The 20,913-nt window shown below is 46.3% G+C and overlaps 1 protein-coding gene across 10 annotated transcripts in view; it reads left to right on the top strand.

Moving 5' to 3' along the window:
* Positions 1–20,913, top strand: part of KIAA1191 (KIAA1191 ortholog) — a 172,511-nt gene that overhangs the window by 139,054 nt on the left and 12,544 nt on the right. For 4 of the 10 annotated variants that reach the window (XM_085618271.1, XM_085618272.1, XM_085618273.1 and 1 more), the window contains 8 exons: positions 7,651–7,775; positions 7,952–8,042; positions 8,275–8,351; positions 9,266–9,456; positions 10,137–10,257; positions 11,225–11,349; positions 14,550–14,656; positions 16,500–16,630. In XM_085618271.1, coding sequence (XP_085474397.1) covers positions 8,324–8,351; positions 9,266–9,456; positions 10,137–10,257; positions 11,225–11,349; positions 14,550–14,656; positions 16,500–16,630 — 703 coding nt within the window. In that variant the 5' untranslated portion in view covers positions 7,651–7,775; positions 7,952–8,042; positions 8,275–8,323. Of the gene's footprint in view, positions 1–7,012; positions 7,236–7,258; positions 7,364–7,650; positions 7,776–7,951; positions 8,043–8,274; positions 8,352–9,265; positions 9,457–10,136; positions 10,258–11,224; positions 11,350–14,549; positions 14,657–16,499; positions 16,631–20,913 lie in introns of those variants that run through there. The other 6 variants (XM_085618277.1, XM_085618276.1, XM_085618278.1 and 3 more) reach the window with 4 other exon arrangements.

The raw sequence follows: 20,913 nt of genomic DNA, 5'->3' as shown, positions 1-20,913 counted from the left end.
TACTGGAGGGGTTGATGACTATGACGCAGCCTTCAATGCACTAAACGCCCACTTCGACTCCCAATTAAACCCGGAATTTGAGAGATTCAAGTTGCATCAAATCATACAAATAGAGGGAGAATCGGTAGAGACATTCTATGCTCAACCGCGAGCATGTGCACTGACGATGACCAGTCTAAAGAAGTTAGAGCATAGATAATACAAGGGTGCAGGTCCGCACAACTGTGGTGCTTGATTCTATGGCAACCTGGCATGTCACTGGAAGATATGCTGATACTAGCACGGACATACACTCTATCTACTACAAGGGTGGAAGAAATGGAAGAAGACCTAAACAGAGTAGTGGAAGGATGACACCCATGAGCTGGACGCAGTCCAGAGGAAGCCTGTGTATCGGCAAGAAACGCAGGACTCACCTCAGATGCCTCATGCGATAACTGCGGCCTGTGGGATCATCCACTGGAACGATGCCGAGCGGTGGCAGGCCGCACATGCTCTGCATGCAGCAAGCTAAACCACTTTGCCAGAGTACGCGAAAGAGGGCGAAGGGGACAAGGGCAATGCCCCTTCAATAGAATGCTCAGGCAACTGTCAGTTGAAAAAAGACCAGACACAGTGGAGAAAATCCCTGAGAATGGCAAGGTTATGAAGCCAACCTTGAGGACGATGAAGAGGAGGATGTGTTCCTCATCTCATACACTTCCCCCAGTGGCGCTACCAGCACCATGGGACCCGCCCTGATCGACACGGGGTGTCGGTAAGGTAATGACACACAAACAATATCTACTGCTGCGGCCACGCCCTCCTATTAGTCGCACTCGTACCCAGATAAATGCATACAGGAGCAAAGAACTGCTGGCCTTGGTGCGCATGACAGACATGCTGGTCCCACACGGAAAACAGGAGATCATGGCTCGATTCCATGTTACAGAGGAAGGAGAAGGCACGCTACTCAGTCGCCACACCTCTGAAGATTTAGAGCTAGTATTTTTTGCAAAGGAAATTCATGCTCTACAAGTAGACGACATTCTGGAGCAGTACCTGGAGCTGTTCACAGGGCTAGGGTGCCGCAAACGCCCTCCTGTGAAGCTGTAAATTGACAAGACAATCCAACTGACCGCTCTGAGACACTGGCACATACCATTTCACCTACACCGCCAGGTAGAAGAGCTAGAAAAGATTGCAAAGATGGACTTATTCAAAATAGTGTCCGGGCTGACACCATGGGTATCCCCACAGCTCATCACGGAAAAACCCAAGCAGCCAGGGGCCATCAGGCTTTGCATTGACATCAGGCTACCTAACAGGGTAATCCACAGGGAAAGACACCCAATGGCAACGCTGGAGGACATCATCGCAGACCTCAACTGCGCAAAATGGTTCTCCAAGTTAAATTTGAATGCTGGGGACCATCAGCTAGTGCTCCATCCAGACAGTAGATACATATCCACGTTCACGACCCACTAGGACTGTGCTGAGCCAAATGGCTTAACTTTGGAATCTCATCAGCCAACAAAGATTTTCAAAACGCTATCAGGGAGACTCCATTGGGGCTCGAAGGGGAACTGTATATCAGTGACTATATTCTCATCTTTGCATCCACATTGGTGGAACACCACACATTACTCAAAGCCACACTCCCATGCCTGAAGGAAAGTGAACTGACCTTGCACATTGGCACATGCTCATTTTTTTAGCCCAAGGTAGAGTTTTTTAGCTCTGTATTCTCGCAAGAAGGTCTGCAAGTAGACCCACGGAAATCGGCAGCAGTCAAAGAAGCTCCAGCCCCGAAGAAGCCAACGGAAATATATTGTCTCCTGGGCATGGCGACATACTGTGCATGCTTCCTACCAAACCTGGCCAGCATGTCGGAACCCCTCCGGGCACGCAGCAAGACTGGAACCAAATTGGCCTGGGGCCCCACAGAGCAAGAAGCATTTGACAACATCAAGAACGCCTTCCTGACAGATGCCAGCATGGCGTATTTAAATCCAGATAAAGCCACAGAGTTAGTGGTGGATGCAAGCCAGGTGGGGCGGTTTTAACACAGGAACATGAGCAAGGGGTGTGGAGTCCTCTTGCCTTCGCAGCTACCGAAGCACGATACACACAAATTGAATGGGAAGCTTTGGCAATAAAATGGTCATGTCATCATTTTCACCTGTATGTATATGGACGAGGGTTCATGATAATCACAGATCACAAACCTCTGGTGAGCCTCTTTGCGGGGACCGCTCCCCACAGATTGAACGATGGGCTGCAAATGGTGGAAGAGGCCATCACCAAAAACGCCTGCCGTCTGTTGCTGAAAGATGCCTACCAATGGCACCCAGGTGCAAGGTTTAGGTTCACCGAGATGTGGAAAGTACGAGATGAACTTGGCTTATTAGCAGGTGGAGTCGTCATGAGGGGGGAGGGGCACATAGTCGTCCCGGCAGAGCTCAAAGATCGCATGGTTTCCTTGGCTTAAGAGGCACACCAAGGCATTGAGAAGACAAAGGCCCGAATGACGAGTAAAGTGTGGTTCCCTGGTATGGACTGCAACGTCAATGAAGTAGTCCAAACTTGTGCCAGCTACTGGGGAGTTCTGCGGCTCCTGTAATAACTGAAGAGGCACCAGAACACACCTGGGAAAGAACAAGTGTGGACTTTGGCCATTTCTCCGACGGGAGACTGACTCAGGTAATGGTGGATCAACGGTCAAAATATCCAGTAGTAGAACTGGTACCATCTACTGCACTAACACATGTCAAACCCTTGCTGGAAAAAACGTTTGCAGCATTTGGCATACCATCGGTCATCAAAACTTACAATTGTTCACCATTTCAGAGAACAGACTTTGCCCAATATCTCTCGGCATTAAGCATCAAACACAGGCAGATAACGCTGCAGTGGCCACAGAACAATGGCACTGTTGAGAGGTATTTTTTTTTTTAACAGATTTTATTAGGTTTCATACAGCGGCTATCGGGAACAATGCAGTCATTATTCATCTGTTCAGTCATGCACAGACAGTACAGCATTCAACCCCCGACTCCCCCTCCGAAGTCATTACAGCGTATTAAATTGAAGATGCCCGGTACGTGCTATAGAGTTTCCATTGCTTCTTGTATAATTTGCAGGCTATATACTACTCATCATAAAAATATAAAGAGCTAGTGGGAAGGGCACACTATGCGCAGTTGAAAGGACAGCATATCACTAAATAGAATAAGTCAGGGCGATCTAGGATATGATCCCCCGGGTGTAGCAGGCTCCGATTTGGATATGCTATCCACCATAAAACCCTAAGCTCTGGCCACTTTAATGTTTCCTAAGCCTCTTTGGCCATCTCGTAACAGGATGCTCCCCTCACAGCCCGCCAATTTAATCAGTTCTCTTCGCCATACCCTGATACTGAACTGGTTCATCCTCCAAGAGGGGAACATCCCCAACCAGATGTGCCAGCAGAGACCACCTGCTCCCAACGCCAATCTGGCCATCAGAATGGACTCAGACAGAAGCCAGTGATCAGCCAGAGGCTTTGTGACTTCATTTGTGCCCAGCTGAAGACAGCACATCTAAGGCTGGATGGGATGTTGTGAGCCACTCTGGCTCACCGTCACAGAGGGTGATGTCAACACTTATCTGTTTGGCTGAACAGATAAATAAGGGGGGGGTTTGGACAGCTTGTGATCAGTCCCGTAGCTGCAACCATTTTGTACATGTCATTTGCATTGGTACAATTGGGAGACCCCGTGGGTCTACAAGGAAGTGGAAAAGCTTATCAAGGAGTTTGGTCTGGAGGCTGCTGCCCCAGTCACGTGAACTCCAAAGATCGTCCAAAGGGACGTCAGCAAACCGATTGTCGCCCTCCCCTCTGCCACAGAGGACCATGTGTGGGAGAACGTCCCCTCCAAGCACCTGACCAACCAGCACAAAGACATTGCCTGGATGGCCATCCAAGGACAAGTGCCAATGACAGCCTTCGTGCATGCAAGAGGGCTCAACCGATACAAATCCTGCCCGAAAAGATCTACCATATCTTCTGGGAGTGCGCATATGTACGGGACATGCAGAAGCCACTAGGCATGGAGCTTAGGGCCTAGATACCAACATCATGCATCACTGCAGACTCTGTGATGTACGGTCTGTTCCCAGGGACACACGCACTCTGGGACCTCCAGGACTGCTGAAGGCTCCTGTGCTGCTTAAAAGATGTTTTTCTGGTTTCCAGAAACCACATGGTAGTAGGAAAGAAGGAGATATCAACCCAGGCGTGCCGAAAGATGATCCATAGTCTCCAGCGTAACTACGCTGCACTGGACAGATCAGATGAAGACAGCAACAACGAAACTGGAGGTCCCCTTTGTCAAGAATTCCTGTCATGCGAGGGGAAGAAAACGGACTACATCTCCCAGGATGCTTAGCGGTTGAGAGGTTATGTAAACAGGAGAGCTGTTACATAACTCAAGGAAAACACGCCCTTATGTAAACAGGAGAGCTGTTACATAACTCAAGGAAAACAAGCCCTTATGTAAGCAGGAGAGCTGTTACATAACTCAAGGAAAACACGCCCTATAAAGGGAGGAACCGGGAGGTACAACGCTGTCGGATATTGTGTTTACACCGACGTACCTGCTTCGTGAAGAGCAGTGTTCCGGAGTGGTGCTCCAGTAAGGCAAGAACGGAGGTAGGTCGAGTCGTTACTCCCTGGGCCGTGTCTTGCCCCATCGTCACCTGTGAAGGACCCGGAAGCTCTACCAGTCAACCATTGAGCTTCGCTTTTTGACTCGGCTGAGTCAGAGCGCAGTGGCGCTTTTGCTGGTTGGAGTCGTAACTCCCAGCCAGACCAGAGATACAGGAACTGCCAGCTGTAACGCACACCAGGAGGTGTTTGCCGCGTTACAGACTCGGAAGTCCACAGGATCGATCGAGCGGCTGCTCTCGGTTCAGTCTTCTTGCTTTTTGATTGGGGTATCGGTGACGCATCACCAGGAGGTGACTCCGCGTCCCGGTGCAGTCTGAGGAAGAGGTTGAGCGGCTGCTCCCTTCAGGTAGAGACCCCGGCTGGGTGTTTCCCTGACTCCTCGATTCTCCCCAACACTCTTCGTGCCCCTCACAGCCTACCGATTGGCATTGTCGGCCATTTCATTTCTGCCCTCTGTTGGCATACGCCGGGATCGGCGTATATGCAGAGGACGGTTAGGACCATCCGTGCGGTGGGCTGGTAACGTACTTAGCCTGGAGGATTCCAGTGACTATAACTTTTGTTTATTCTTTGTATTATTGTTGCCTTCATTAAAATAACTAACCCTTCACAAGTGGTTGCGTCCTCATTATCGTGTCTGTTAAACGATCCTGAGACGTTCAGGGCGTTACACCCTTGTACCCTTACATGGGGGCCTGGAAGGCTCAGGCAACATAGGAGACAACACCTGAGGACCCAAAAGAGTCCCCCTGCCCTTACCTGGGGAGGAGGGGGCGGGGACTAACCTCTTTGTCCATGTTCTCGTTAACCGAGGAACCGGATGGCAACAGGGGAGAGGAGAATGCGGATTAAGACAGATGGAGTAAATGTAAAGTTATTTAGTGTAATGTATTTGACTAACGTAACCTTTTCCCTTCACAGGTAAAAGGCTATTGGGATAGCTTGTGCTCTTCCTTGAGTTTGTTAACAACGAACAGTCTCTCGTCTCCACTGGTGGTTGGTCAAGGCGTCCCTCAAGGTTCCATCCTGGCACCCACTCTGTTTAATCTCTATCTGGAACCATTAGGGAACCTCCTAAGCAAATCTGGAATCCTCTACCAGCTCTATGCAGATGACACCCAAATCTACCTCAAGGTGTCTTCATCTCAAGATCTCTCACTACTCAACTCTACTCTCAACTCTATTCACAACTGGATGTTAGTTCACCAACTCATTCTCAATCCCTCCAAAACTGAATTCCTCCTCCTTTCTACCTCTCTCTCCCCGCCTCCTGTTCAATCCTGGATGGATCAGCTGAATTTACTCAACAGTAAACCCATAATTGTCGACTTCGCTAAATACCTAGGTGTCATACTTGACAAAAGACTCAACCTAATCTCACACATCAACTCCATTGCCAAGAACGCACGTTATCAGCTGCGCCTTCTGTGGGGGATTCATCGGTTCTTCCCGGAGAAAGACCTAAAAACCTTGGTCCAATCGCTAGTTCTCACTAGACTGGATTATTGTAATTCTCTTCTGACTGGCCTTCCCAAATCTCACCTCTCCCCCCTTAAATCAGTCCTCCATTCAGCAGCTCGTTTCATTTAAGGATCCAAACGAAGTAACCACATCACTCCTATCCTGTCTTTTCTCCGATGGCTTCCCATCGAGGCTAAATCTATTTACAAAACGGCTTGCATCACCCACAAAGCCTTGCACTCTTCCTCCCCTCGCTATCTGGCGAATAAACTGAAATTGTCCGGAGGCTTGAGACCTTCTCGGAATGCGGAAAAGTTCCTGCTTGAGCCCCCCTCCTTCAAAAGGGAAAAATTGATGCCTCAAACGTTCTCAGGTAATGCGGTGAGAATCTGGAACTCACTTCCTCCTTTGCTCTGTGCCACCACCTCCATCCAGATCTTCAAAGCGGACCTCAAATCTCTTCTATTCCAAAGACACTTTCAGAACTAATTCCTTCATTCTCAGACCCCACCAGGAGGTTCGTTAGTCATTGTAAATATGTTATATTTATTTATTTTTTGTACATTCCTTGCTTGTTGTGTTTGATATTGTGTTCCTCTTGCCTGCTGTGTTTGATTCTGTGTCCTGCTATTTTTGTACGTTCTATTTTGTAACATTTCTGTCATGTAACATAACTGGTTCTATTGTACAGCGCTCTGACACCTTCGGGTAAAGTCCGCGCTTTATAAAAATAAATACCGGTACACAGAACAACAATTCAGGAATAGGACCTGACCAAGACATGGCCGCCACTCGCGACAAATCCCCTCCCATAAATGTCGTCACTGGTTGGACGTCTCGCGGTACAGGATGCCGGTTTATATACGCGCAGCGGTACGCTGACGCTGTAGTTTTGTGTTAAAGAGTCGGGTGACGCGGAGTGGACGTTTGCTCACTCGTAAACGTCCCTCTCCGCCATTTTTGTCACAATTATAGCTGTTTATCGGAACATGGGCATCCCCTACGTGCCCGGGGCTTGGATCATCAGCAATCGTTTCCGGGGTTCCTGGAAACCGAGGAGCGGGTGTTAGAATAGGAGGAGCAGGTGAGGGTGGTGTTATTTACTTTACGGCCGAGCAAGGTTCTAGATGCCTTTGTAGTTTTGCGTGATGCGTCGTCTGAGACCGAGCTTGGCCTTTACTCGCGAGGGGTTAGGGATCGGCACCACTGGAGGTAAGTCGCCAGTACGCGTCGCTCGCATGTAAAGCGCCCTGACATCTGGTAATGTACGCGCTATATAAAATTGCTTTAATAAATACGAGATGGTCCGCTATGGCCCTAAATTGGATGCGCAAGCGGGCCATTTTACTTTGCCTTACCTGGTTTTAAGTGTGTGGCTTGTGGCAGTGGAAATGGTTTGAGAGGTACTTTGTGTATAGGTAGGGTTGGCAGTTTTAATTGTGACAGGGGCAGCTACCCGTTACCTAATTCTATGTTGTATCGTTGTTTGTTTTTCCTAGAGCTTTAAGAAGAACCTGCCCAGAATGGACTGCTAGTGAAATTGTTGCAGCCACCATGTTCCTTTGTGATCGCTCACTGGCTCCAGTATATTAACACCAACGGCACTACCGTCTTTAGCGATTGTGTAAGTGTACTGGTGCCGTTTGCGTGGTTTTAAAATGTTATTCTGTTGTGTCTAGATACTGACTATATAGGGGGTGAAAATGTTAAATCTGTAGCTGATTCGAGGCCTCTTAGCCTAATGTTAATACCGCTTTCATTCCCTTGTTGTGACTTGTTCATGATTGAATGCTTTTCTAGATCCATCTACGCAGACGGTATGCTCCTTTCTAACATCTCGCAGGATCCTACATTTTAACACAGCGGTCAGCTCGTCTTCTCTAAATTGCTGGTGAGTGAACTGGCATGCATTTTTGGTTTTAGTTGTGCGTGTCTTTAACTGTTAACCGCAGTACATTTCGTTGCTGGCAGTTCGCTTGGCAGGCTGGGCAAATCTGCCTTGTCGTGCCTCGTTGCTTGAATGTTTTGCGTGCGTTTGGGTCGTTTTAACATTTTCATGTGCTATACCTAAACTATGTTTCTGCTGATTAAAAAACACAAAAACCTTTTCTTCCGGATGGCAGGCAACTCGTATTCTGGTATTCCGGAGAGGGTCTGGATCTTTGCGCTATCATGACCTCGCCACTGCCTGATATTCCTGGTAAAAAATGTTTATCCCATATGTAGGTTTCATTCCAATCTTCCCTCTCCGGCTTGATGTGGTTCCTGTGCCTCTAGTCACCCCCCCTTCCTTGTTTCCCGGTTATAGCCTTCAAAGAAAGAGAACCCGTTTTAAAAAGAGCACCTCATTCCCCATCAAAAACAAATATCTTCAAATTTATGGCCAGGTGTCGTTTATCTAATTGCAAGCCTGGCATGCGTTCAGAATGTTGCCCAACTACTCACTGTCGGTTGAGTTATGTGCTAACAACCTGGCGTAAGATGTTTTCATGTACTTGATCTTTAGAGTATGTTTTCAAAGTGCCTATGCGCTTCAAAGAGAACCAAAAGTTGGGGTATTTTGGGCTTTGAAAATGATCAGGTTATAAAGTCTGCCCTGCTCCGTTCTCTTTGCCATAATGGGGTGAGGTGCTTGCACTGACTGGAGAGTATGTTTTGATTTAGGACTACGTCATAAGAACAAGGTGACTGCCTCTGTCTTGTCCTGTTTTATTTATACGCAAGGCGTGTGGTCTTAATCTATACTGCCATTAATTAGTTTCTTTAACTAATGTACAAGTGAGAGGTCTTGGCAGTCGTGTTTTTGTGTGCATATTATTCATTTTTCAAATGCTTCCCTGACCTTTCTTTCCCTCACTTACCGCTGAAGGTTATCAACGCTTCCTATACCCTCCGTACTAATAGGTTTGCTGCCTTTAGTTTCTCTGCTTGTGGTATTCACTTTTTTTTGTATCCTCCATGGTATTCACTGCTTTGATCCTTCTCTTGTTCCGCATTCCTATGTCTGTAGCCTTATCCTCCCACCTTGTTTGTGCATTTGGCCTATCTCCTGCTTGACCTTGAAGTACCATGATGTTTATATGCTTTAGTGACCATGGGGCTCTCTGTTCTCAGCCATTGAACACGGCACACAGGGCCTGCTAGGCAAGATGTCCCTGCCTCTGGGAATGCAGCGCCGGGCATTCAGTTACGATGATGCCCTGGATGACACTGCTCCGATGACCCCTCCTCCTTCAGACATGTGCGCTAATAACATCTGGAGGCTGCCAGTTATTCCGGAGCGCAAGTACAAGATGCTCTCTAAGGTATGCACATCAGCCTTTTGGAAAGGGGGCCGTATCATTCTAATGGCCTGACTTTCCAAAAACTCCACATAATCGCCTACGAATAAATTAAGCTTTTACGATCATTGACAAATTATCTTATGTGCAAGACCTTTTGTGGGATACAGGAAGCTAAGTGGGTTCGGGGAGTTGCCAACAAGTATGTTTTTTTTTTCTTAAGCGTCCCAGGGCACGCGCCAGGATAATTTACACAGCTATTATCGATTTCCTAGGAGATGTGATGCAAGATGTGTGACCCGGAATTAATCGTAACCTGTGCTTCTGGGGCGTACAGTCATGCCCTACGTTACATTGCTCCTCGTGGAGTTTTGAATATATTTTCGTTGTATTTAGTTAACTTAAAAACCTGTCTAAAGTCTTCGTCTCGTTCTCTATCATCCAGTCTATTTTCTTTTGTAGATGTATGTAGAAGAGGCTAATTCATTTGCTTCATTCGTCGTTTGTATTTTTTTCGCCCTTCCTACCCAGACTGATTTGCTAATATATACTACCCATTTGCTCTCAAATTTATACCCACTGTTCGCACTGAGGATGTAATAGCAATCATGAGTCTCCAAAGCTGCCTTTTTAGGGTCAAAGCTTGTTTTGTTACCAAGGTAATGGTTTCTTCTTCTCTGTACTTTAAATTGCACCTTCTCCAGGTTGAGGAAGGAGACTCTAGTATCCCAGCTTCTATAACCCAGTCTTCTACGGAGTATGGCAGCAAGGTTCCGGTGGTGAAGGCCAAGGCCACCTCCGTTATCATGAACTCCCTCATGACAAGTAAGCTTGTCACTTATATTTTGTGGGGAGTTTAAAGGGTTCTTTGTGCAATGATTACTTTGCCCGCTGTTGTGCTCGAGAGCCACATTGTCTTTAAACTGCATTTGTTCTCAGACTATATATGAATAAAGTTCCAGACCCTATACAGATGGCATTGTTGCATTTTATAGTTCGTCATTAGATCTACCTTGTTCTAGTGTTGGGTGGGTGGGCGGGCATCTTTGTAGCTGACATGAGAGAAGTGTAGGTAGATATGCTGCTATCACATCTCTTTATTTGCTAAGATGTCCTTCGCATGTACAAAGCAGCGCTTGTCTGATTACATGAACCCAAGGCGGGGCGCTTGTTTAGCTTGGTGTAAGTATTACATTTGGAGATATTTTAGTGCAACCAGTGTTTTTTATTTTTATATCTAAATCCCCTGTACCTGCAGTGCACCCAACGTTGTGAAACGGGAGTCTACAAAGGTCACTGTTGCTCCTTGTCTAGGACAGCTAGGCTTTGTTTAGTTGACCTAAATCTGGAAAGGGATAATTGGCAGAAATCGGATTAAAAAAAAAAAAACTCCATCATGCACTGTAGTTATTATTTCATTCAATGAGTATCCGGGGGAGTTGGTAAGTTTTTTTCCAGGGTGTTTTTATTAATTTTTTTAAATTCGTTATTATTTGGTAATCTCTGGCGTGTTGAATTGTGGCCCACGCTTTCATACCTTTGCAGCCGTGCGCTACATTTAATAAGTTGTTCCTCATTTAATAATTACCAATTGGATTAGGAGCGATCCGCAAACCCAGTCCCTCAAATACTAGCATGGTCTGTTTTACTTGGGGTGCTGTTGTAGATAGTACTTTGCGCAGCAGCCCGCTCTGCACCATGGGTAAGATCTGGCTTCTAGGCGGTCCCCACCCCTCACCCCATTGTTCTTACTGTATTGTTTTGGCTTGTACGAATGTATTCTCCTTTCCAGAACAGACCCAGGAGAGCATTCAGCGTTTTGAGCAGCAGGCAGGTCTGAGGGACGCTGGATACACCCCGCACAAGGGCCTGACTGCGGAGGAGACCAAATATCATCGTGTGGCAGAGGCTCTGCATGTAAGGCACCCGGCTGTAGTTGTACACGTCTGACGTTTGTGGGTTACTATGTACAACATACACCAATGGTGTGGGATTATGTGGTGTGGGCTGGCGTTTAGAATATTGTACTTTGACTTGTAGGTAATCCCACAGGGCAGCAGTACAACTAATTTCCCTCTGCGCCACCTCATTGCTGTTTGCAGGATCAAAACTCTCCAGATTTGTGTCTGTGAATGTTTCCGAAAGTGGGTACTTGGTGTGTGATTCTCTCTTCTTTTTTGGTGTGTGGTTTGTGCATCATGAGCACTCCTCTTTAAGCTTGCCTTGCTGTGGCAGTTGATGCTTTCTTGAATCTCAGGGGTGTGGAATATAATGTATCTTCTTGTCCATGGGACAGGTTGCTTCCTAAAACTACTAGTCCTGTAACAAAATCCACTTGTCCCTGTAGTGCGGTGACAAATTATGGTAGCAATCTCATTCTGTAAGAGCTCTGATAATAGCCTCTCTGATCATGCCAGAACTCATACCATAGTAGGGTTTGAATACTAGCAATTCCATTGTTTTGCCACCTTTCCACAGATCTACATACTGGGGCTTGAGGTAGCAGGTAAGCAATAGTTCCCCATGGTTGGAATGCAGTTTTGAGTCTCCGCAAACCTAACTTCCACGTTGAATGGATTTTCACCAGCTTGTCTCCAATATTTTCCCATATAGAGCAAGGTTGAAACTTTACTCCTGACAAGGGTAGAGGAAAAAATTCTCCCAGGGTTGGGGGAAAAAAGTGGTCGATGGGAAAGTGAACTTGTTCCCGTGCAACAGATGTTCGCATGAGGAAATTTGCCAGAGCTAAAATGCAGTTCACAAATATTTTCTCGGGGTACAATTTCCTTACCTACTTCTCTAAATTCTTGTGAATTGATGAAAGCTGTCAATCTGCACTACTGCAAGGACATATACCATGGGTGTGTTTTTGTGACTGTACACTTTTGTGACTTTCTTTCAAAATTGGGCCCCTATTCAGTTCTGGCTTTTTTATTAATAAATAAAATTCTATCTTCCCATTTACTGGCTGGCTTGACTGTGAGTGACCGCATTCTGCTCTTTCATAAGGAGCATAATGGCATGCAAAGTAATTTTGTTCAGTGACAGGAACTACTGTGGCAACTTTTTTTTTTTTTTTTTTTTTTTGCCCAAAAATATTTTTGCTTTTGCCGTTTTTTTTTTTTTTTTTTTTACAATGAGGGCCTGCAGCTCCCACAATAGTTTTACAAAACCCACGTAAAAATAAGGCACGCATTGAATAACCAGACTGACCACCTACCTTTGCCAATGCTTGTTTATTTTCATGTTCCCTATAACTTTGTTGCAACTGGTTACTGATTTCTCCCCTCCACCCCCCCCCCCCCCCCCATTTTGCTAAATGATGCGTCAAAGACACGGTACCTAAAATGTCACAGTAGTTCAGAATTTTTTTTTTTCCCAGTTGCATTTTTTCGGTATTGTTTTATTTTGAAAGCAAAGAATCCCCAATGTTGCTTTCAAGCTTTTGAATATATTTGCATCTAACCGGAAAGCATCTTGGAAGCATTATACGTATCCTTATATTGTTAAATTTTGCAAACGTGTGTACAGATTTTTATACCGAAGCCACGGTCAGTGGTGCATTCTGAACTAAGAACATTTCCTTGGAGGGTTCATCCTAATATTAAAGGCTTTGTATTGATGAACCATAAATACAAGTTCGAACAGCGTTAACATATGGGCACAACTATTCTTTAACTGCAGTCAATGCCCTTCCCTGAGCCATAATGTGGTGCTGTAATCTGGCAGGCAAAGGATTTTTGCTGCAGGGGGTTGGGCCTACTTGTCCCAAGGACAAAATAAACATAAACTTCTTGTCCTTGACCCCAAACAGTATGTTCTAGGCATCGGGCTATAGGAATTCTACACCCCTGAAGGTAACATTGCTTAACGTAATGGCTGAACTAATCAGCACTCTGGCATTGGCAAAGCCAATAGTTCTTTTCTACGCAAGAGCTGTTGGTTTTACCATTGCGTTTTAGCTATGTTGTCCATTAGCGTGGCTGCTGTTCAGCATAGCTTAAAGTTAGTGATGTGGAGTGGCATAGAGTATTCATGGTATGGTAGTGCACTGCCGTTACAGACCACACTGTCAGTTGAAATAAGTTACACCCCAGTACCCAGCATGATTGTCACTTAAATCCTCTCACTTTGGAAGTCAAAGAAAGAAAATTAAACCCCAACCTCCCTCAGAAGACAGCCTGAAATTTGACCTCTGTCTTTAAATGCACATCAAATGTGACAAGATGAGGGAAAAAAATGTAAAGCCCTGTTTATTGAAAGCGAGCACTCATGGAAGAATGCAGTAAACAGGCTGTGCTCCACAGGCGGGACAAGACCTGCTGGACAGTCTAAAACAAATAAAGCCAGCAAGTAGAAAGCAAGCTACTGTGAGCTACCAAGCCAGTGGTAAGCAATGGGCGGAATGCATTCTTATGTCCACTTTCAGAATGTCCCCCCGAGAAGTCTTTAGCAGACAGACAGCCGTGTGTACTGACATGGCACCAGAAGTCTCCTGGTCTGCATGTTCTATTGTTAAAGTTTATTTAACAAACAACTTGCATCCAATCAAAGTATTATTTCCCATAATGTGTGTGTGATTGGCCTTGGCCATCCCTTTTTGGTCCCTTTGATCTCTATAAGTTGTAGGCTTTCTTGGTCTGCAACGTTTAAATGTTGACACCAGTATTAGTTTTTTTTGTGTGAATGGAATATTGGGTATAGTGCATGGGCATACATTACATTGGTTTTCACTCTTACCCATACAAGCAGTTGCAAGATTAGTCTTTAGTCCTTTGTTACAGGCATATACAGATTTAGGTATCATGTGATCGAACCACCGGGATGGTGGACAGAAATATCGCAGTATTGCTGTTGAGCAGCCTTGCAAGCTTTTGACATGATGAAAGCCTTAGTCTTAAGTATACCTGATTATATCACTATCTTTTTGTTGCATCTTTTACATAAAACTTTTTTATTTTTAAGTATTTGTCAACCCCTTCTGAAGGTTTTTTAGTTGGGCAAGGATTAGTGAATTGTCACTTTTTTTTTTTTTTTTTTTTTTTTTTTAATTTTGTATTTTTGAACTGAACTCTTTCACACAATGAGATCTTGGTCTGTTTTTATCCTTCAAACAGACTTTGAAGATGCAGACTGGAGACAACAGCAAAGAGGAGAAGCAGAGCTCTTCTGCCCAGTCCACACCAAGCAGCACTCCCCAGTCATCACCCAAGCAAGCACGCAGGTACTCATGGGTTTCTCATCTTGAGCACACAGACACTTCATACACATGCACTGCCAGCATACTGGTCAATGTACACCCCTGAGTTCCTCCAATGTCAAGGCACTTGTCTTGTTTGCTTGGCTATTTTTGTTTCCTCATTCATTCTTTTAGTAGTTTGATAATCGTTCTGGCTCCACAGGTAGGCTACCCTAGTGCATTGCAACCAACAAACCATGTATTTGAATGCTGTGAAACCTGTTGCACTAACTTGTACGGCTTAAATGATACTTTGAACCAATCCAATTTTATTAGAAACTGTCATTTTTACCTCTGTCTTGCTTACTTGATTGCCATTTAAAATCGTGTTTAGTCTATCTATATATTTAAAAAAAGCAGTCCATAATGAAAATCTCGTTTGATAAGTGTCTATTATATCGTGTCTTATTTAGCCTGGAATTCTACCTGTTGGCGAAATATCAGTTACCTAAGTAACGTCTCTAACTTGTGACATGAACAGACCGTTTAGGTGCCACTTCACAGCTTTATAGAGTAGGGTCGTAAATATCAAACTACAAAATTAGCATCTGTAAAAATAAAACTAAATTGAGACTGACTCCCTTTAATCCTTACTTTAGTGTTTTATTTATATGGTTTACTTATCAGTCTGAAGCTGCCAGCTAGACAATTTGGCTTTCTGTGGCCAAACCTCCATGTGCAAAGCTCTTGCCGGTATTTACATAGCAAGTATTCAGAGTTATCCTTATGTTTCTTGTGTTAAGGGCTTACCAGTAAACCAACAGTAGGCATTCCAGTTCACCAAACTGTACGCCAGCAAAGACGGCTCACGTCCGTGAGCATATTTTAAAGAAGTGATCTACTCTACATCGAGATGTGTTGTAGATTACACTTCTAACATTGTTTAGACTCCGACGCTAATTAGGGTTGTTACAAGAGGCCTGCTATATGACCTTTCAATCAAGATATTAAATTCTGAATCGATTTCTTTATCAAACCTTTATTTTCATATACTTTTATTTCATTTTTAACACAGACCAGGGTCATACACCTAAACATCTAAGTTTTCAGGCTCTCTTTTGGTCAAATTAATCTCTTACGCTCATGTGTTTTATGTCGAAGTTTGCTACCCTCTACTCTTGGGTGAGGGGAATATATAGCTTGTGTTAAGTGAACAACCAATTTATTTCGAAATATCCTAATGGGTTTGTCCAAAGGTTCTTCACCCCCCCCCGCCCCCTCCTTCAAATATTGCTTGAAGTCGCACCGTCTATAAGGTGGTGCTCTAATTCCTCTTTATCAAACGTGTAAATTGTATTCATTAATTTGTGCATTAAGAACTTTTTCTTCGGGTTCACATTTGGGGCCATCCTAAACCATGAATTAGCGATGTATCTCAAATACAGTTTTGTTTTCTACTGCTGGTGATTGTTGTCCCATATGTAATGCTCTTCAAACTGACCCATGAAGATATTGGCATATGTTGGTGAGGCGGAAGAGCCCATAGAAGTTTCTGTTTGCTGAAAATATGTGCCTGGGACTTTGAAGTAGTTACACAAATGTAGTCTGTTCCATTCGAGAGGTTCCATATGCGCCTATTGATTTTCTGAAAATAAATTATTCTATAGCTTCCAAGCCCTCAGCATGGTGGACAGATGTATGCAATGCTGAGATCTATGGTGCATAACCATATTTCGCTGGTGTTTGCAATTTTACCATGTTTAATTTCTGCAAAAATCTGGTGTTTTTAACATGACATTGCTTCCATATTTATTTTAAGATTTATCAATGTATTTTCAGAGTGGTTTTTGAATTGCTTTTAACCTCTGCTAATTTCCTTTTCATACAGGGGCTGGTTTAGCCAAGGATCCATGTCCTCCCTTCCTAGTACAGAGTTAAGCTCGGTTGACTCTACAGGTCCCTCTGACAAATGGAGCCTATTCGGACCACGAACTGTCCAGAAATCTACTACAGACCCAGGTAATGTTTGCCGAAGAGGTGGTTTGCTGAAAAGGTGCAAATGCTTTCCTTGGCCATATGGCATAGACCTCACATGCCAGTCTTATTGGTGGGGTCCTGTTTCCTCTTGATGGTAAATGCATTTGCAACTTCACTCCGAATAGGTGTGAAATTATGAAAGGCTTGGCTCTGGCATCTGACACCGTGTATTGGTGGAACTGCAACTAGTTTGCCAGGGCACCTAGAGTGTATTACTCCATTCTCCGTAAAGGAGTACTTTCTGTGGGGCAGTTTGTGGTGGAGTAGTAGTGTGTTGCTTGTATATCCTCAGAAAAAGAAACCAGGGTTGCCTATTTCATGTGGGGTACTCGCAGCATTAATCACCCCTTGATAGTATTATACTGTGCACCTTTACCCAACAACTCTCTAGTACTTTGATCTCATCACATCTGTGTTCGTTCTTCTGAGTCTAAACCCCGAGGAAGGCTGGCAGCAGGAGCTCGTAAATCATTTCAATGCCTAGTAGGGATAGGTCATCTATGATGTGCTTATGCAATCTTATTTTAAGAGAAAACCACTGAATTACCTTTTGTCAATGGAACCATGGGTATCTATTGTGTATTAATAAAGATGCCTGCAGACAAGGAGAAAAAAGAATAGAGCCCGGAATATGACAAAATGTATGTTCTAGACTAGCTTATTTAAATGACATCTAATTTAATTCAAAGTAACTATGATACGGGATTTCATTTTTTAGGTCCGTAATAGGTCAAGTTGATTTGTGTACCATCGTTTTTGCCTTATTTTCGTATACATTTTAATTTCACTTACCGATTTACTACCTAAACTATAGGTTCGAGGCATATGAGCTGCAGATTATACACTGTGCATAGATCGCCATCTGGTGTTGGGCCCGGATGTTTGCAGTTTGTTTTTCTTCTTGGACAATGTTTGGAAGTCACGAGTTCGGTGACTCCTCCTTCGGTCCGTACTGCGCATGGGCTGCGGCTCCATCCTCAGATTGTTTTTTTCCGCCATCGGGCTCGGATGTAATACTTCGTGCTCCGGCTTCGAACCTTTCCAGTTCGACCTTCGACGAAAAATCCTCGTCCATCGAGATTCTCAGACAAAATCATCTTCTGTATCTCTCTCTTCGGCACTTCCTCGATTCCAGGCGGCGGCCTTCGGGCCTATCTCGACTTCGGTCTCGGCCGATGGAAAGGACTCCCTTTTAAGAAGTGCCCAAAATGTGGGTCTAAATTTCCCCACACCGATCTACATCAGGTGTGCAACCTCTGCCTATCTCCCGAACACGAGGCCCGAGACTGCCCCGCCTGCAAGTCTTTTCGATCGAAAAAGACTATTCGGGATCGACTAGTTCGACGCACCATGGCTCACTCATCGACCTCGGCTCCACCTGACATCTTCGGAGAAGACATCGGAGCTTCGGGACGGGACAGCAGCACACCGAACAGGAAGACGACATCGTCGGCACTTCCGAGGCCGACGACTCCGACGTGGAGGAGATCACACCGGCGCAGAGGGTCGTGAGTACTCTACCCCCTCCCACTCCCGCGCCCATACCGAAAGAGACTCCGGTTACACCTTCGCCTCCGGGCCTAGGCAAAACCGAACATACCGCTTCCATCACCCCACCTTCGGGCCCGGTGAAGAGGCACCATAAGTCTCCCGGCGGCTCGGGCTCGAGCCAGCCTACTAGCGGCGCCGAAAAACACACGTTCGAGGCATGTGGGCTGCTGAATTCATATCTGTGCATAGATCGCCGCCTAGTGTTGGGTCTGGATGATTGCACATTGTTGTCCTGGAAGAGTCTTCGAAGTATCCTGAGATGGGTGACTCCTCCCCTGGACCACAGTGCGCATGGGCATCCTCTCCATCCCCAGATTGTTTTTTTCCGCCATTGGGTTCGGATGCAACTATCTTAGCTCAACTTCGGAATACTTAGTTTTAGGCCAAAAGGCCTATAGTTTTCGTCGGTACAGTTACCGTTCGGTGTCGACTACTAGTTCTAGTGATCCACACCCTCTTCCAACTTTCGGACCGAATTGGTCCAAACTTCGACGCTCGATCGACGATGGAATCGAGAACTCCGTTCAAGAGGTGTCCGTTGTGCCACGCCAAGTACCCTCACATCGACGTCCACCCAGTCTGTAACAAATGTCTCTCGCCGGATCACGACGAATCGAAATGCATGGCCTGCGCGCGGTTCCGATCCAAGAAAACTCTACGGAACCGACGGGCAGCGAGGCTCGAGGCGCAGCAGGCAGCGCCCGCACCCACCAACATTCAGCGACGAGGACACCGAGAGCGTGGAAGAAATAGTTTCTAGCCCCGCTTCAGAGCATGGTTCCCGATCGGACGACGATGACTAAGAGCTCTTTCGACGTGAAGAAGCAGTCGACGAGGTAGGGGACTTCGACAAAGCCTATGGGGCTGAAGAAGACAGCTCTCCCGAGGAGCTAGGCCAATCCGTCGAAACGGAGGCCGAAATTGTACATCGTCGTCAGGCTCCGGTCGAGGGATCGCCTTCGGGCCTTACCCAAGACCTAATACATGGTTCCTCGGCCCCGCCTTCCGGCCCGGCATCGAACACTATGCAAGAGCCACTATTACCAAAGACGACCGGGTTGTTAAACCCAAACACATCCATCGCTCCAGTCCCTTCAAAATCGAAAGCGAAACTGGTGGTGGTCGGATCAAAGGCGTCGAAACAGTCCACTGCCCCGGCGCCGAAAAAAGTCGTCGGCTCCGAACGCGTACAGAGACACTTCGGCGCCGAGCTCACCGCAGCAGACGCGGTCGACTCACAGCGCCGAGCTCACCGCAGCAGACGCGGTCGACGCACAAAAGAAGCGCGCCCTCTGGCACTGACACCTTCGGCGCCGACACCGAAGCCTGTAACCTCCGCAGTCAAAATGGCCGCCTCGGCTACGTCGACTCCTAAAGCACCGATGCCGAAGAAGTCCTCGACTATCGATGCATCCCTTCAGACCAGTGACCCCCTTCCGACAAAGTCTGGGTCGGCCTCCACGCCTCCTACCAAGATGCCCACCAAACCACCATCTCAGTTTGCTGTGCAGCAGGTCTCTGCATCTCTACAACGCATCCGGGACCGGGTAGCCCTCCACTCTACCTCGGGTCCCGACACTACCTCACCCTCTAGAGTGCACTCGGAGCCCACCAACATTACCTTTGGGCTGCCACCGACATCGGCACCGAAACTCTTTCAAATTCGGACACGTGTCCTCCACACACAGTCCACCACCTCTGGCCTAACAGAACAAGACTCTTCAGGGCCACAATTTATCGACGCCGATACTGACAGGCTAATGCTACACAAGCGCAAAATCACGCCAGTCAGGGAAGAGGTGGCATACAAAATTCCGCTTAAACGCAAGCTACCGGCGGAGCAGGAACCAGTTCTACAAGAACACTTCCATCCCCTCCAACTAGATCCGCAGTCCTTTTCTCCTACCCCTTCTGAATCGGACCCGATGCAGGAATATGGTGGGGACGATACCATCTACCCCGGGGACGCAGATCCCGATGAAACACAAGACCCTGATCAGGCATGGGATGACCCCACAGACCAAAGTGTCACGCCTCATACTCAGGATGCACAACTCTACAATATTAAAACGTCTCCTACAGAGGACACGGCCGCATTTAATGCCCTTATCGAACGGGCTGCTGCTCATCACGGGGTGGAGCTACATTCTGACGCCATTGAGGAGGACTTCCTGCTTGACACTTTCGCATCTTCAGAAAGGACTGTCAAGACTCTGCCCATGCTTAAAGGGGTTCTGAAGCCTGCCGAAGACATTTTCAAGGACACCACAAGGGCCCGGGTGTTAAACCCCAGGATTGAAAAGAAATATAAGCCTGCACCTTGTGACCCTAAATACATTAGGGGTCAGTTGCCATTAGACTCTATGGTTGTTGCCAACGCTCGCAAAAGAGCCCGCTCACAGACAACTGGTGATGCTCCTCCCCCAGACAAAGAGTCAAAGGTCCTTGAAACATCGGGCAAACGTGTTGCAGCGCAAGCAGCCAATATCCTGCGCATTGCCAATACACAGGCACTCCTGGCACGTTATGACAGGTCACATTATGACACGCTGGAGTCACTGCTCCAACACCTACCAGAGGAGTATAAAGAGTCAGCGGAACTCCTCATTAGAGAAGGACAACTCCTCACTAATGCGTCCATAAAATGCGCCCTAGACGCAGCTGACACAGCGGCCAGGGCAATAAACACAAGTCATATGCTGCGACGCCATGCC

The sequence above is a fragment of the Triturus cristatus genome, chromosome 7 (assembly GCF_964204655.1).
Source record: "Triturus cristatus chromosome 7, aTriCri1.1, whole genome shotgun sequence".
NCBI classification, from domain to species: domain Eukaryota; kingdom Metazoa; phylum Chordata; class Amphibia; order Caudata; family Salamandridae; genus Triturus; species Triturus cristatus.
Note: the sequence above shows the minus strand (reverse complement) of the source record. Positions and strands in the feature narration are given on the sequence as shown.